The sequence below is a fragment of the Oryctolagus cuniculus genome, chromosome 11, assembly GCF_964237555.1.
Source record: "Oryctolagus cuniculus chromosome 11, mOryCun1.1, whole genome shotgun sequence".
Lineage (NCBI taxonomy): Eukaryota > Metazoa > Chordata > Mammalia > Lagomorpha > Leporidae > Oryctolagus > Oryctolagus cuniculus.
This window is the reverse complement of record NC_091442.1, coordinates 25899409-25916285: the sequence shown is the minus strand read 5'-3', so window position 1 is coordinate 25916285 and position 16877 is coordinate 25899409. Positions and strand designations below refer to the sequence as shown.

Sequence of the window (16877 nt, the reverse complement as noted above, 5' to 3'; positions counted from 1 at the left end):
CTGCATGGCCCCTGGTGTAAGAGATCCTCTCCTCCGTCCCCGCCTCCACTACCCATGCCCCTGCCTCCGCCTCTGCCCACCCGGCCCAATCCCTTACAACCGCCCCAGGACCGCTCCTGAGCAGCCGCTGCACGACAGGCGGCCACCAGGTTGCCCCTTTCTGCTCCAGGTGCCTCTCTCAGTCAGGTAGCCTTGGCCTCTTCTCTTACTACAGCCAGACAACAGGAGCATTCGACAGCCTGACACACCTCACTCTGCTTTCTGCAGCTAGAAAGACTTGAGTTAGACAAGCAGAAGCACACGCCTCCTGCCTCATGGCGACAGAAAACGGAGCAGTCGAGCTGGGAATCCAGAGCCTGTCAACAGGTGCCAGGCTGGGACAGGAAACAGAGGGAGGAGCTTGGGAAGGGGCGTTTGAATCCAGGGTTGGGCAGGTTCCTGGGTGGGAGTGCTGGGCTGGAAGTGTTTGTGCATGGCATATGGGAAGCCCAGAAACCAGAAAGATCTCTGGGTGGAGCTGGGCTGGGCCTGGGGTCTGTGTGCAGTCTTCCCTGGGGACATGGGGAAGGTGCGACGCCTTCCTGGACAGCCGTTGGGGATGCACCTGAACACTCCCGGCAAGGCGTGGTGGCATCTGGGGGATCCAAGCCTGCCTAGAGGGCCAGAAGCTGCCCACAGAGGCTGCCAAGGTCCTAGGAGCCCGGCTCTAGGGACCACAAAGTGGCCCTTGAGGCTCAGTGTGCTAAGCATTTGCAAGTTGTGGCCTGGGTGGGGACCCAGGTGCAGAGCTGATCCCTGCCCTGCCTGCTGGGGAGGAAGGGCTGGGAGGCTGGCGTCCTGATGTGCGTCTCACTCCCTTGGCAGACGAGGCATCTAAAGGTGCTGCAAGCGAAGAGTCCTTGGCTGCAGAGAAAGACCCTGCCCCCCCAGACCCAGAGAAGGGTCCTGGCCCCTCAGACACAAAGCAAGATCCCGATCCATCCACGCCGAAGAAAGATGCCAACACCCCTGCCCCAGAGAAAGGGGATGTTGTCCCAGCCCAACCCTCAGCCGGCGGCAGCCAGGGTCCTGCGGGAGAGGGCGGCCAGGTTGAGGCACCTGCGGAGGGCAGTGCTGGGAAGCCAGCAGCCCTGCCCCAGCAGACTGCGACGGCCGAGGCCAGCGAGAAGAAGCCAGAGGCCGAGAAAGGTCCCTCGGGACACCAGGACCCAGGAGAGCCCACGGTGGGCAAGAAGGTAGCAGAGGGCCAAGCAGCCGCCAGGAGAGGCTCACCCGCGTTTCTACACAGCCCCAGCTGCCCCGCCATCATTGCAAGGTTAAAGCCCCCTGCCTGGGAGTGGGGAGGGGGTCCCCCGGCTCTGTCCCTGGGGCCCTGCTTAGTTCCCCTGTTATGTGCACATTCAGTGCCAGGAAGGGTGGTTCTGACATTTTTTGTCAGAACGCCTTTGTCCTGGGGGTTGGCTGGGCCACCTGCAGGAACCAGAACTTCACTATGGTTCACCAAGGCCTGGCAGGTCAGACAGGAGAGGTCTTCAAAGACCCCCATGCTGACTCCTCTTCTGCAGGCATTGGAGACCAGAGGTTCCCCTTTGCCCGTGGACTTGGGTCTAGCCAAGGGTAGGGCTGATCTGTCAGGAAGAAAGGGTAAGCCTTCTCCTTAATATAATTATTGGCATAATAGGAAAAGGTGCCTGGTGACTAACCAGGTAGATAATTGCTGGCACTTTCATAATCTTAGTACAGCACGGGTGTTAGGATGCAATCAGCTTTACTTCCTTGATCTGTTGTACGTCACAGCGGTGATGCCTACTTTATCAGGCTGATAATTGCGTAGTATCAGTTTCATTGCCGCTGACTTTCTGAATCAAGAGTTTCCTGACTTCTTATTTGTATCCACATGATGGTTACCCATCTGAACTACCCTCTTCGCAGCTATTGGTGATCTCTATGTGTACTAACAGTCGGCTATTAACGGTTTTGACCTCCCTTGATTTTATGCAAAGCGAACTGGGATGCATCTCCCCAGCCTCTGGGGCCGGGTCTGCATCAGCTCCAGATGGCAGATGAGGCCGCAGGGCCGTGGGGCTGGGGTCTTCACTTCTGTGTTCTCGCCTTCCAGCACCGAGAAGCTGCCGGCCCAGAAGCCCCTCAGTGAGGCATCAGAGCTCATCTTTGAAGGGGTGCCCGCGACCCCCGGCCCCACCGAGCCCGGACCAGCCAAGGCAGAAGGAGGGGTGGACTTGCTGGCAGAGAGCCAGAAGGAAGCAGGAGAGAAAGCCCCAGGCCAGGCTGACCAGGCTAAGGTGCAAGGGGACACCTCAAGGGGGATCGAGTTCCAGGCTGTTCCCTCAGAGAGACCGAGACCGGAGGTGGGGCAGGCCCTCTGTCTCCCAGCCAGGGAGGAGGACTGTTTCCAGATTTTAGGTAGGCCAAGGAAGCTGGGGGCTGGGGCAGCCCTGGGCGGGGGGAGGGGAGAGGAGGGGACCACCCTTGAGTCTTGCTGAGCGGCCCTGAGCTGGGCCTCCCTGGGCTGACAATTCCAGGAGTATTTCCTTTGATATACGGGAAAAAGGAAGTAAAGCACCCTGAAGTGTGCACTTGAGCCTGTTGGGGCTGCCTGACTCCAGAGATCACTTTAGATTTTCTTTTGCTTTGGCTAAAATGGGACCAAAAAAAACCCACAAAACTCAGGGAAGTTATTGGAGCAGCACAGACTCCCACCTGGGTGGTGGAATCTGGGATCGACCGTTGCAAGGGCTCACATGTCAGACTTTGGGGGGATAGGGGTTGTGGTGGTTCTGGGAGCCACAGAAGGTTCATGTGTGGGGGCAGTGACCAAGGGGGCTGGGCAGAACTGTGGAGTGGGCTTGGCTGGTGATTAGACGAGGGGCTGGAATTCTAGCTGGCAGCAAGGGCACTGGGCGCGAGGAGCTTGGGGCTCAGGGCAAGGTGCCAGCAGCGGTGAGATGGGGTCAGGAGAGCCCAGAGTGTCCTGACTCCTCCCCTCCCGCCCCTCAGGCTGAGGTGCTCTGGGAGCCCAGCCAGCCGGCCTGGTGAGCGGCACAGTGCCACCCAGACAGGGTGGGAGGACCTGGCGGCTGGGCGGCAGCCAGTAGCCTTGCCTCCTCTCCGCGGCAGCGCCCCGCCCCATCCCGTCCCACCCAGAAATCACATCCTCGGGGTGACGGGACCTGAACCATCTCCAAAGGCCGGCTGATTTATCACCAGCACGGCTTCCCTGCTATTTTTAAAAATTCCATTCCCGATGACTCAGCCTGGGGGCCTTCAAGGCCCGCTGTTCCCCATGCTTACCGCTAGGTGGCAGCCCCTCCTCACCAAAAGTCTCCGTTCCTGGGCCGGGGTCGTGAGCCCCAAGTGCCTGCCACCTGCTGGTGGTGATTTAGAGGGGGTGGTGAGTGGGTTCAACAACCCAGTCACCATTCAAACACAGAAACCCTACTATCGCGATCCACTTCGTAGTTGCTGTGTTTGTTTTTAATGGGGTCCTTGCACCTTATAATGTAGGAGAGTCCCAGAAGTCCAATCAGTCCCCATAATTCTACCAGGAGAAGCTAGAATCAAGGCAGAGGCCTCCCAAGGCCACGTTGTGTGTCGGTGGCTGACCTGCCATCGGAAGCTAGCCCTCCTCTGCTGGAATCACTTGGTGAACTGAACTTTCCCGGAGGGGACCCAGGCCAGGCAGGAGGGGCGGTGCCCAGATGAACCCTCAGCAGCCCTCGACATTGACGTGACGGCTCTGCTCTGCCTCCTCAGATGACTGCCCGCCACCCCCAGCCCCGTTTCCCCACCGCATCGTGGAGCTGAGGACTGGGAATGTCAGCAGTGAATTCAGCATGAACTCTAAGGAGGCGCTGGGAGGGTGAGAGCTGGGACCCCGCGCCAGCACCCACAGGCAGGACAGCGCCTAGTCCCCGTGGCCTCACCCTGGCTACATGGGGAGGGTGAGAGCTGGGACCCCGCGCCAGAACCCACAGGCAGGACAGCACCTAGTCCCCGTGGCCTCACCCTGGCTACATGCAAGGCCCAGACACTCCCCACTGCACAGGCCCACGGGCGTGTTTGCTCCCGTGTGGTCACACACACTGCATGCAGCCCTCACGTGCTGACAAGTACTCAGGGTCACTGTTACTCACACAGACACACCATGGGTCAGTAATGTTTCCAGTTGGAAATGCCCAGTATTCGCCTGTCTCCATTCCAGACACCACTCTGACCTCCTCAGGGGAAGGTGCCTGCCCCCAGGACCCAGGGCTCCTGTATGGCCTAAGCCTTTCAGGGTCACATCCGGGGACTGTCCTCCTGAGGAGCCTGTGCACACGGTTTGCAAGCTCCAAGGAGCCTGCCTTCAGCATTGTCCTGGCAGCCCATCCCCAGCTTCAGGAGAGAGTCGGGGTGGGCTGGCGTGTGCACTCCATCTCCCAGAGCAGGAGCCAGAGGCACCATGGGCCCTGGGGCCAAGATGGGGAGGGCCAGGACCCTGCGGACCCTGTGCCCTTCGGAGGCCTCTCGCTCCCAGCCTCTTCTCTCTCCAGGGGAAAGTTTGGAGCAGTCTGCACCTGCACAGAGAAATCCACAGGCCTCAAGCTGGCAGCCAAGGTCATCAAGAAACAGACCCCCAAAGACAAGGTAGTGGAGGGAGGGGTGGCTTTGCAGGAAGGAGGGGGCTCCTGGGAGCAGGCCCCTCTCACCTCCCTGCACCTGTACCGCTGAGCCTGGGACCTGGAGGGGGAGCCTTGTTGCACTGCAGATGCTATGCAGACAGACAGATGGACAAACAGCCAGCCCTGCTGCGGGGGCCTGATGCTCCTACCCACAAACCAAACAGCTCAGTCAGTGAGCTGGTCTGGGGACTCGCCCTTCTAGGCAAGGGGTCTTCAGTTCCACAGGCAGCGATGAGAGTGGGCTGTGGGCCAGGCCCTGTGTTGGGCACTGGGGTCCCAAAGTGAAGTGGATATGGTTCCCGCCCTCAGGAGCTGACGCCAAAGTAAAGCAGCCTGGTGGGGAGCTTTGCCTCCAGCGCCAGCCTGGGCCAGGTTGAGAGGAGACCATGAGCAGACTTGGAGGAGTGAATGCCCGCGTGCAGGCGGAGGCTCCCACAGCGCAGCGTCTGCTCTGTGAGCAGGTGACGGCATCCGCAGCTGAGAGCACCCAGGGCCGCAGTCAGGAAAGCGGGGGCAGGGAGGCAGCCTGGACCAGCTGTCTCCTGAGTGAGGGCTTCGAAGGATGAGGCGACGTCTCAGGGGAGAGGGCAGAGTTCCAGGCAGCAGGAACACTGGGAGGAAAGGCCTGAGGGCCAGAAATAGCATGGGAAGCCGAGTGGGGAGGTAGATTCTGGGCACCCCGGGCAGAGGTGATGGGTGTGCAAAGGCCCGGAGTCCAGCGGGAGCTGGAGAAGCCCCTCGGGAGAGCTGTAGCCCTGAGTCCTGCACGGGGCTCCAAGCACAGGTGGAAGGACTCACTTCCCTGTGTCATCACATCCTCTCTCTCTGCCACCTGCCAGGGCCTGCATCTCATCTGACCGCTGTATCACAGGGTCCGCTTCAATACCAAACGTACTCAGTACTCACCTAGTGGCTAGCTGTTGAGGACTTTTTCTGTGCGACTCACTGTGCCTTGTGCTGGGGCAATGTCAGTGAACCCAGAGAGTTTCTGCCCCGAGGCGGGCATGTGGCCTAGCAGTTAAGACACCTGTCGGGGTGCCCCACCTCCCGCATCGGAGGACCTGCGTTTGGGCTCCGACTCTGCTCCCGATTCAGCTTTCACTAATGCAGACCCTGGGAGGCAGCAGGTGAGGGCTCAAGTGGTTGGGTTCCTGCCACCTGTGTAGGAGACCTGGATGGAGTTCCGGGCTCCTGGCTTCAGCTCCAGCCCTGGGAACTGAACCAGCGAGTGGGAGATATCTCTCTCTCTCTCTCTCTCTCTCTGTCTCTCTGTCTCCAATGAATGAATGAATGAGTGAAGTCCCTGCCTTGATGGAGCTGAGGGACTTCTATCTTTTAGTTAAACAAAACAACATGAGTGCAGCCAGGCAAGGAGAAGTGCTAGGAGGCAGTGAAGCTGAGGTTTGATGGGCCATGCTGGGTGGGCTGCTGGGGCCTGAAGGGAGGGCTGGAGTAAAGGGAGAAGAGGAGTAATTGGGGTTGCCGTAAGATGCGTGGTGTTTGACAACAGGTTCTGGGTGGGAGAGACACCTAAAGGGATAGCATTGGCCGATTTCCATGGTGTAACTATCCCTGCCATGGCTGATCCAACCCACCAAGGCGACAAGTGGCTTGCATACTTTCTGAAAGTGACAAATACTGGTGGCTTAGACTAGGAAGGCAGTGGTGGAGGAGGTGAGAAATTACTGGACTTACAGCCTAGTTTATTTTATTTTTTTAAAGCATTATTTTATTCATTTGAAAGAGAGTTACAGAGAGAGGTAGAGCCCGAGAGAGAGAGGTCTTCCATTCCACTAGTTCACTCGCCACATGACTGCAGTGGCCAGAACTGGGCCATCATCTTCTGCTTTCCCAGGCCATAGCAGAGAGCTGGATCAGAAGAAGAGCAGCTGGGACTCGAACTGGCGCCCATGTGGGATGCCGGCGCTGCAGGCTGGGGCTTTAACCTGCTGCGCCACTGCGCCAGCCCCTACAATTTAGTATGTCAAGGATTTACTAATGGATTGGGTGTGGGACCTGCAGAAGTGAGAGGAAGCGAGGAATCAAGATAGCTCCTAACTTTTTGTCCTGGTGTCCCTCTGTTGAGGGGCAGGCTAAGGGGAACTCCTGTGGGGCGGGGTGGGGGCGGGGCTTGAATTCTGATGTGATAGATTTGAGATGCCCATTAGACACCCACAGGAATGGCAAGCAGCCAGAGTCTGGAGCTGAGGGGAGCTATGCACTGGAACTGACACCGTTTGGAAGAAGTGGGACCTGACGGGATAGAGCCTAGAGAGGCGAGGGAGGAAGGGGAGGACGGAGTCCTCGGGCATGCCGCTGTTAGAGAGAGGAGGAGGAGGGAGGCTGGCACAGCAACGGGGTCCCTGCAGGAGTGACACAGGCTGACGGGCTGGGCAGAGAAGGGAGGCAAGGAACCCAGCCCGGAGGAGGCCCACAGGTGTAGTGAGAGGGTGGAGGCGGGGAGTGATGGCGCCTGGGTGGTGCCCTTGACGTTCCTGTCCCCCAGGAGATGGTGTGGTGAGAGGGTGGAGGCAGGGAGTGAGGCACCTGGGTGGTACCCTTGACGTTCCTGGCCCCCAGGAGATGGTGTGGTGAGAGGGTGGAGGCGGGGAGTGAGGCGCCTGGGTGGTACCCTTGACGTTCCTGGCCCCCAGGAGATGGTGATGCTGGAGATCGAGGTCATGAACCAGCTTAACCACCGCAACCTGATCCAGCTGTACGCAGCCATTGAGACACCACACGAGATCGTGCTGTTCATGGAGTAGTGAGTGCGGCCGTGGGGCGGGCGCGGGGCTGCTGCCGGCGGGCGCCGGGCAAGCCTGGACAGGACTCTGTGCACGCAGCATCGAGGGCGGCGAGCTCTTCGAGAGGATCGTGGACGAGGACTACCACCTGACCGAGGTGGACACCATGGTGTTCGTCAGGCAGATCTGCGACGGGATCCTCTTCATGCACAAGATGCGGGTGCTGCACCTGGACCTCAAGGTAGGCGGGCCGCGGGCAAGCCCCCGGGACCCACGCCCTCCCGCCCGTGGGTTCAACAGGCGTGTGGAGCAATAGAAGAGGGGACAGAGAGACGAACACAGGGTCCCAGCTTTTACAAAGCCTCTGGTCTAGTGCTGGGGGTTTGTTGGAAGAGCCTTTGGCAGCCCTGTGAGCCGCAAGCTCTGTGTCTCACACATGTGCAGCTCAGAAGTGTCGGAAAAGCACCACGCTCAGTGTCGGCCTGTGACAGGTGCAACAGATGCTTGTGTTCACTTATTCAAAATCAACTGATATTTGTTGAGGGCCTCCTTTATGCCAGGCAGTGTTTTAGGAGGTGGAGATCCAAGGGCGAGCAAAATCGATACACATCCCTGGCCTGGTGGTGCTGGCACACAGGTGTGGCGTTAGTACAGCGATGCACACACGGGAGGCACTGCAGAAGCGTGCACACAGTAGGACGGGCGCAGAAGCCAGACTTTCTGTCTTGCACCTCCTCTCCCCCACTGCTAGCGGCTGCCTGGAGCGGAGTGACGTCTGCCTAGGGTGTGGAGTAAGCAAGGGCGGCACAAGTGCCAGGCGGTTGCCGTCCTGAGGGAGGGCTGGGGGGTGAGGTGGACTCTCAGTGCCTTTAGCAAGTAGTGAGTCATTGGCTTGATGAGCACATGCCAGGTTCCTGCTGCTGGCAGGCCCTGGGCTAGGCATAGAGGTTTTGTGTTTTTTTTTGTTTTTTTTTGGTTTTTTGTTTTTTGTTTTTTGTTTTTTGACAGGCAGAGTGGACAGTGAGAGAGAGACAGAGAGAAAGGTCTTTGTTTTTGCCATTGGTTCACCCTCCAATGGCTGCCGCGGCCGGCGCGCTGTGGCCGGTGCACCGTGCTGATCCGATGGCAGGAGCCAGGTGCTTCTCCTGGTCTCCCATGGGGTGCAGGGCCCAAGCACTTGGGCCATCCTCCACTGCACTCCCTGGCCACAGCAGAGAGCTGACCTGGAAGAGGGGCAACCGGGACAGGATCCGGCGCCCCGACCGGGACTAGAACCCAGTGTGCCGGCGCCGCTAGGCAGAAGATTAGCCTGTTGAGCCACGGTGCTGGCCGTAGGCATAGAGTTGTATCACGAGGACTATGAAATGGGGAAACAGGTATCATAAAATGACGGCCAAGTCAACAGGTCCCTGACAAACGATCAGTGTTAGGAAAAAGCATGGGAGTGTAACGGAGAAACATACAAGGCGATCTTGGAGAAGGAGATGAGGGCCAGGGCTCCCGGAGGCGGCCCGACACGGGCCAGGGAGATGCTGCCGTCTCTGCCACCTGCCCTGCTCGGGGTGGGGGCTGTCAGCACCCCCACTGCCACACGAGGCCCCGGGGGCAGCGGGGAACGTAGGAGGCTGTAGTTCTAAGCTGGGCAAGAGGTGATGGGGGCCTGGACAGGAACGGTGGTGGGGACAGCCCTAGGAGGTGGCTTGTGTGGGAGTAGGTAGTTATAGCGGAGAGACCTGTAACAGTAAACCTGCAGGAGCGATTCCCAGGGGACGGTTGAGTACCTGGGCAGGTGGTGGCCGCTTCGCTGAGCTGGAGGCACCTGCCACCTGCTCTGTGACCTCAGACGCCTGCCTTTCCCTGGGGACACCAATTTCTTCAGCGGCAGAATAGAGTCCCCAGTTAAAATGCAGCGCCCCGCGAAGGAACACGATGGGCAGCCTCTGTGTCCCAAGGTGTTTCCTGTTTTCAGGATAGCATTAAGCTTTTCATCAAGAAAATGCTTCTCGGTCAAGTAGGTTGGGCGACCCTCAGCTCCCAGGCAGGCCCTTTCCTTGGGGGCTCAGCTAGGGGACTGCTGAGGCCCCCCAGGAGTGCAGAGACTCCCCACGAGGCTGAGTCTGCCGCGTTTCCCCCAGCACAGAGGCCCTGGAGCCTTTCTTTTCTGCTCCTGTTTTGGTAGGACACAGGCTGAGCTGGGAAAGACACCTGTGTCCCGCCCCGAGGGAACGGGCTGCTTCTCAAGGGGTTCTCAGGGGCCAGGGCCGTAGCGCAGCCAGGGTAGCCAGCACTGTGACACCGCGATCCCAGATCGGAGCCCCGGCTGCCCTGCCTCCTCCAGCCCCTCGCTGATACACCTGGGAAGGCAGTGAAAGATGGCGTGGGCCCTGCACCCGGGTGGGAGACCAGGATGGAATTCCTGGCTCCTGCTTTGGCCTGGCCTAAACATGGCTGCTGTGGCCATTCGGAGTAAACCAGCGAGTAGATATTTCTCTCTCTTCCTCCCCACCCCAGCCCTGTTGCTCTGCTTTTCGAATAAATAATTTAAAAAAAAATTTTTTTTTTTTTTTTAAAAGGGCTTTCACATGCTCACAGAGCCCTGACAACCGAAGGCAATGTGTTGAGTGGCCAGGTCAGGGGCGGCTGACAGCAGGGGGAGCTGGAGAGCTCATGTCCCGGGCGTCACAGGCAATTCGCACCCAGCTGCGTGGCCCGTGTGCCCTGGGATTCCGGCTTTTTGGAAGGTGCTCGTTTTTGTATGAAATCTCCTGCCTCGGAGCCGTCGTGAGCTTTAAGACATCCCTACTGAACCGCGAAAGCTCAGCTTAGGCCCATGTTCTGTGTGCTGGGGAGGACAGCAGAGCCGCAGTGGGAGGAACCGGCCTCGCTGTAACTTGCATTCTCCGTGCCTGGGGCATAGGTTTCCTCGGAGCCTCCCGGGTGCGTTTGTTAGCCACGGTGGCTGGGAGAAGATGCCAGCAGCATTGTGTCCACCCCAGTGCTCACCCATGGGGTACGCAGTGGGTCCCTGTTAGCCAGCAGCAGCAGGGGGACATCCAGAGGCCAGTGCTGAAGCCACAGTCCTGAGTTCAAATGCTGGCTGTGTCATTTGCTCACCGAGTGACTGTGGCCAAGTCCCTTCTGTGTAGAACCTCAGTCTTCTCGACTATAAAATGGGGATGGGTGTAATGGGTGTAACTGTCTCTCAAAGTAAGTTTTCTTTTAAAGATTTATTTAAAATAAATCAGAGTTACACACACACACACACACACACACACAGAGAGAGAGAGAGAGAATGTTCCATCTGCTGGCTTACTCCCTAAATGGCTGCAATGGCCAGAGTTGGGCCAATCTGAAGCCAGAAGCTTCTACCAAGTCCCCCATGTGAGTGCAGGGGCCCAAAGTCTTGGGCCATCTTCAACTGCTTTCCCAGGCCACAGCAGAGAGCTGGAAGTGGAGCAGCCGGGACTCAAACCTGCGCCCATATGGGATATGGCGCTGCAGGCAGAGGCTTTACCCGCTAAGCCATCATGCCGGCCCCTCAATGTAACAATTTTAACTCAGGGTAACAGTTCATGAGGATTGATGAGTTCTCAGGCAGAAAGCCAGCGACACAGGGCCTGGTACTGTCAGCTTCTTGTTGCCATCGCTAGGTGGGGAGACAGGAGGAGCGCATCTGAGAGCGTACCCAGAGCCTCGGGAGCCCCTGTTCCCCACGGCGGGCCTCTGGGCACCTGCTGCCTCCGGGGCTCCACGGCTCTTGGGGTGGCCTGCGCTGGCCTCCCAGCCCAGTCCCAGCCTCCGAATTCCTAGAGCGGTGGTGTTCTCACAGCCTGGGCCCACTTACAGGTCTTGGGCTTTCGGGCCGAGGCCTCAGCTCCTTATCCGTGCCTGCGGCAGGAAGTCCCGGAGGGTCTCTGACAGCTGCCCCCTTGCCAGCCTGGGCTGTCCCTTGGAGAGCCTGTGACTGGGGTGCATCTGGTGGCAGAGGACAGATGAGCTGGGTCAGAGGCCAACCCAGGCCACACCTCTCTCCGCAGCCAGAGAACATCCTGTGTGTCAACACCACGGGCCATTTGGTGAAGATCATTGACTTTGGCTTGGCACGGAGGTACCACCGGGGTGGGAGGGAGAGGGCAGGGCAGCCCTGCGGTCAGCCGGAGCAGGGCGGGGGGAAGGGTGCTTGGGAACTGGCCGGGAGCTGTGCTCTGAGCCCTTGGTCTCGCCCCCAGGTATAACCCCAACGAGAAGCTCAAGGTGAATTTTGGGACCCCAGAGTTCCTGTCACCTGAGGTGGTGAATTACGACCAAATCTCCGATAAGACAGACATGTGGAGCTTGGGGGTCATCACCTACATGCTGTGAGCCCCGAGGGCGGTCTCTGTGGGCGTGGGGTGGGGGTGTGTGAGGGGGTAGTCAAGGCCAAGACTGGCCTTTGGGTTCTGGTATAGTGCGGGAGGTTGGGAATACAAGGGTGAACCAGGAAAGGGGAACTTTGTACCCATTACATAGATGGAAAAACCAAGGCCCCTAGAGGCAGAGCTCAGGGCTCTGGACAACACATTTTGGATGACCCAGGGAGGGGGCAGAGGGGCAGTGCACATTCTTTTGTGCACTCTTCATTCATCATCTTCACTGTAACCCAGGGAAGCTGGGATGATTATACCCATTTCACAGATGAGAAGAGTGAGGCTCAGAGAGGGAAACTGACTTGCCCAAAGTCACTCAGCCAGACTCAGACCTCCTAGGAGGTGACTCACACCCCGCCCCTTGCCATTCCCTCCCCGAAGGCTGAGCGGCCTCTCCCCTTTCCTGGGAGATGACGACACCGAGACCCTAAACAACGTGCTCTCCGGCAACTGGTACTTCGACGAGGAGACCTTCGAGGCCGTATCGGACGAGGCCAAAGACTTCGTCTCCAACCTCATCGTCAAGGAGCAGGGGTGAGGCTCTGCCTGGGCTGTGACCCCACATGCGCTCCCAGGGTGGAAACCGGGCCAGGAGCCCGCAGGGCTGCGGTGCCTCCCAGCGCACTGCCCTCTCTCACCCGCCCCGTCCCCTCCCACAGGGCCCGGATGAGCGCTGCCCAGTGCCTTGCCCACCCCTGGCTCAACAACCTGGCGGAGAAAGCCAAGCGCTGTAACCGACGTCTCAAATCCCAGATCTTGCTTAAGAAATACCTCATGAAGAGGCGCTGGAAGGTACCACGGGGCGGGGGCGGGAGGAGTCCTGGCACAGCCCCCAGTCCCTCAGCCCTGCTGCCCGGGGCTGGCGCTGTCTGGAAAACAGGGCTGAGTTTTCTCTCTGTGTCCTGGGCTGGCTTGTGCCCTGGAGCGCAGCCCTCCGCCCACCCCCCCCCCCGGGTGGGGGGCGTCCGTGCGGGACTGGGTCTCGGGGCAGCGTCTCTGACCCCACCATAGGCTTCCTTCCTTCCCTTTCCACATGTCTACCGCGCAGCTACTGCGCCTGGGCGATGGGGGCGGCGCCCTGGACGGGCAGAGGCTCTTGGTCTCTGTGGACTCATTGGGGTGGGAGCTGGAGAGTTATTAGAAGCGGTGGGCAAGGGAGTCCCCTGCCCCCCAAACGCAGGGGTGAGGAGTGTCAGGGCCGAGGTTGCACTTGTGCTTTTTTTAAAAGATTGATTTATGTGGAAGACAAAGTGGCAGAGAGAAGGGAGGAGAGAGAGAGATCCCCCATCCACTGGGTCACCCCCTAGATGGCTGCAACAGCCAGGTCTGGGCCAGGCTGAAGCCAGGAGCCAGGAGCTCCATCCTGGTCTCCCATGTGGGCGACAGGGGCTCAAGGACTTCTGCCACCCCCTGCTGCCTTCCCAGGTACGTTAGCAGTGAGCTGGGTCAGGCAACAGAGGTCAGACTCAAGCCAGTGCTCTGATATGGGATGCTGGCATTTCAAGTGGTGGTTTAACCCAGTGCACCACAATGCCAGCGCTATGGTTGCACTTTTAAAAGAGGGGGTTAGGGAGAACTAAGAGGGAGGGGTGAGCAGTGCCAGTACTGAGGGAAGTGTTCCGGGCAGAGGGGGTGGCCAGTGCAAAGGTCCTGAGACAGAAACACTGTTGGTGATTTTGAGGAACAGGTAGGAGGCTGGTATGGCTGGAGTGGGCTGGGCAAGAAAGTAGGAATGAGGTCAGAGAGGAAGGAGGGGACCGGATGTGGAGGCCATGGAGGGACTTGTTCACCGTGGTGAGGAGCACTAGGGAAGCCGGTTGGAGCGGTTGAGCAGAGCAGCCGTGAGTTCAGATCTGGCTGGCGCCCTGATGCATGTTGTGCGCCTCCCACAGCCGGTTTGGGCCCCGCACCCTCTCTGGCCTCTGACCTCAGCCACCCCCAGCTTCTCCCCTGCCCCGGGTTGACTAGGATTCCCTCACCCTCCAGAAAAACTTCATTGCCGTCAGCGCTGCCAACCGCTTCAAGAAGATCAGCAGCTCCGGGGCACTGATGGCTCTAGGGGTGTGAGCCCCGAGCAGCGGAGGCCTGGACGCAGCCGCTCCCCGCCGGGGCTGAGGCCACACAGCCCGGAAAGCCAGAGAAGGCGGGCCAGAGCCCCTGGGCGGGCCGGCCAGCACAAGGCTGCGCCAGGCTGGGAGGCTCGGGGCTCCCCATGCCCCCATGCAGCGAGCGCTTCCCCGACGTGAGCCGCCGCCTCGGAGTGTGGCCTGGATGCAGCCTGCTAACAGCCTCCCCAGACAGAGCTCGGGCCCACCAGCCACGCCCCAGGCTCCATGGGCCCGTCCCACCACTCCCCTTCCCTCCCTGGCTCCCCCGTCTTTGAAGTCTGCTCTGGGGGCCCCTGCTTTGCCCTGCCTGGGGCGTCCGCAGCCTGGGCTTGCTCCTGGCGATGCTGGGCTGAGCTGGCCGGAGGTCCCAGCATGTGTGGCTTCTGCGGGTGTGAACGGGAGGCTCCTGGCGGCCCATTCCTAGGGCCCAGCTGCCAGGGGAGACAGAGCGGGCTTTGTGAAAGACCTCCGCGCCCTGCCGCCTCTTCTCCCAACAGATAAGACCCAATACGCACCATCTGGCCCCCACCCGCCCTCCGTGCGACCACCAACACACAGGAACTCTGCACCAGAGGGAGGACGCCCAGCTCGGGCCTGGCCGAGGGGGAGGGGAGGATCCTGGGGGACACCGGAGACCACCCCTGAGCTTGCCTGAGCGCCAAGGCGGGCCTGGCCCAACGCAGCCACTCCGGGCCTGTCCCAGGGGTCAACCATGGCCTCCAGTGATGGGGTCAGCAGGCCCAGGAGGAGCGGGAAGGCCATTGGGCAGCCCCCGCCCTGCTCTCAGCTTGTGCCTTGTAAATAAATGTACAGGTTGGATGTGGCCTGCTTGCCCCTGTGTGAGGTCACAGCCCGCTGTTGTCAGTGAGCACCTGCTGCGCACTGTGTGCCTCAGTGTCCTCACACAACAGCCACTATCTGCGGGGGATCACAGAGTGCTGGGTGCCCCGGCGGGCTGGGCACAGGCGGGCTGGGCACAGGTGGGCTGAGCACAGGGGGGTCTTCACTTACAACCCACAGCCACGTGGCACAGTTGAGACTATGGAGGGGGAAAGGAGCCAGAGATAGGGAGGTAAGGGGAGGACCCGCGTCGCCGTGTGGGTGATGCTTCCCTTGGCCACAGGGAGGCAAAGCAGCCCTCTGCCAGCGCTGGTGTCCTCATGCTCACCCAGCGGGCGCAGACAGTGAGGCCCAGAGAGGGGAAGGAACGTGAATGGGAGTCAACAAGCCAGGGGTGGGGCAGGCTCTGCCGGTGAGCTCGCGCTGGCCTCGCCACAAGGAGGTAGGAGCCGAGAGCAGGGCTGGCCAGAGGGGCAGGCCCGGGGCCTCTGCTGCCCTGCCATGATGGGGCCTCCCAGGAGGCCTCGGGGGAGGGGCTGCTGGGCACCGGGCTGCACTGGGGCTCCGTCTGCTGGAGGGGACAGCCCAGAGGGCAAGAGTGTCCGCCTGATCAGTTGTAGCCTTTCCGGCTGTGGGGACAAGTGAGTCAGGAGAGGGACGGGGGACACAGAGGGCCCAGCAGTTAGCACGCGGCGAGCTCCTCATCCCCTTGGCTGCTCACGGCGACCTGCCCCGGGAGAATGTTGCCCATCTCTCGGAGGGGCAAGGCGAGCCTCAGGGAGCTCCATCCACTTGCTCAGGGTCACACAGCTCATCAGTGGCTGAGCCAGGGTGTCTGGGCCTCCTGCTCTTGACCACGGCACTGGCTGCCTCCTGAGCCACCTCGGATTTGTCCGTGGTGTTCACTTCATCCCTGTCTGCCTCCGTGAACATAGGCCTGAAGCGTGAGGCCAGGGTCCCCACCCCCTCCCCTGCCCTGATCAGCAGGTGCCACAGGAGGAGGGGCCCGAGTCTGACCCTTATAATTGAGGGCCCGGGGAGCCTGGCTTGGGCTTTGGGTGGGAGGTGAGCTTATGGGCAGGGCTCCCAGGGCCACAGCTCCTTGCCTCCTGGCCCGCCACCTGCCAGCTGGGCCAGGCCTGTGGTTTCCTCTGAGTGGTTCCCTTAGCCTCGCTGGCCTCCACCCAGGCTGAGCCTGGGCCACACAGCGTGATGATGAGGGATGAGTCACCGCTGAAGGCGGAGGGCAGACAATGAAGTCCAGCCAGAGCGGAGGGCCGGGGCCTGGATTTGGCTGGGGAAATTGAGGCCGAAACCAGGCAGACCCCCTCATCAGAGACCCCAGCAGCTGGGACAGGCCCCGAGTCCCACCGAGAGTCTCTGTTTCAGCCTCCGTAACATGAAAATGACTGCCTCAGCTCTCCTCTCCTCCGTCAGCCCCGGGGCTGGTGTGAGTCCAGCTTGGAGGCGTGCGTTCCCCATGGTCCACAGAAAACAGGCTCAGAGAGGGAAAGTGACTTGCCCAAGGCCACACAGCCAATTCATATGTCTTAGGTGAGAAACCCACTCAGAACCATGGGCCAGGGCTCACTGCTGCTCCAGATGCCCCCCCCTCCCCCCAGGAGCGCCTCTAAGAAAGCTCTTTCTGATTCCTCAGACGTCCTTGAGCTACTTCTGGTCCCTGGAGGCAGGGAAGGCGTAGCCTTGACATCGCGGATGAGGGACCGCAGTTCGGAAAGACTTGCTTCCTCCTGAGGGCCAGAGCCCACTCAGGGCCAAGCCGGTGCCGCGGCGCTGGTGTAGCCCTAGGGTGGCTCCCCCGCAGGCCGGGGCCCCAGCCCTCTTGCCCTCAGTGGACCTCCCATGCCTGGAAGCCACAGGGAAGGGAATCGCCCCACTGGAGGGAGGGAACCCATAGCTGGTTTGGGACGGCCACACTAGCACTAGGACTGAGCAAGGGGCCGGGCCAAGGCTCTGGGCTTGGGGTCCTGCGGTTCCCAGGGTGCTGGCTGTGAACTTCCCTGCCTCTTGCATGCTTTGCCCTGCCCACCGCAGTAGCAGGGTCATGGGCTTCCCCTGCGCAGAGTGCCCCACGGT

The 16877-nt window shown here is 60.4% G+C and overlaps 1 protein-coding gene across 2 annotated transcripts; it reads left to right on the top strand.

Annotated features, from left to right (window-relative positions):
• Nucleotides 1-40: 40 nt before the first annotated feature.
• MYLK2 (myosin light chain kinase 2) lies at nucleotides 41-14766 on the top strand. Of its 2 annotated transcripts, XM_051844880.2 has the most exons (13): nucleotides 41-186; nucleotides 268-366; nucleotides 865-1315; nucleotides 2120-2424; nucleotides 3775-3880; nucleotides 4554-4647; nucleotides 7337-7446; nucleotides 7526-7667; nucleotides 11464-11534; nucleotides 11656-11784; nucleotides 12214-12366; nucleotides 12492-12624; nucleotides 13819-14764. In XM_051844880.2, exons 2-13 carry the CDS (start codon nucleotides 315-317, stop codon nucleotides 13897-13899), a joined length of 1827 nt encoding a protein of 608 aa, XP_051700840.2. In that variant the 5' UTR covers nucleotides 41-186; nucleotides 268-314; the 3' UTR covers nucleotides 13900-14764.
• The last annotated feature ends 2111 nt before the right edge of the window (nucleotides 14767-16877 follow it).

What these genes read in the sequence shown, in the direction of transcription:
- MYLK2 (XM_051844880.2), top strand. Translation starts at nt 315, where the DNA reads ATGGCGACAGAAAACGGAGCAGTCGAGCTGGGAATCCAGAGCCTGTCA. An exon ending in GACTTTGGCTTGGCACGGAG is followed by an intron (nt 11,535 to 11,655) that starts GTACCACCGGGG and finishes TCTCGCCCCCAG; the next exon opens with GTATAACCCCAACGAGAAGC. An exon ending in CTCATCGTCAAGGAGCAGGG is followed by an intron (nt 12,367 to 12,491) that starts GTGAGGCTCTGC and finishes CCCCTCCCACAG; the next exon opens with GGCCCGGATGAGCGCTGCCC.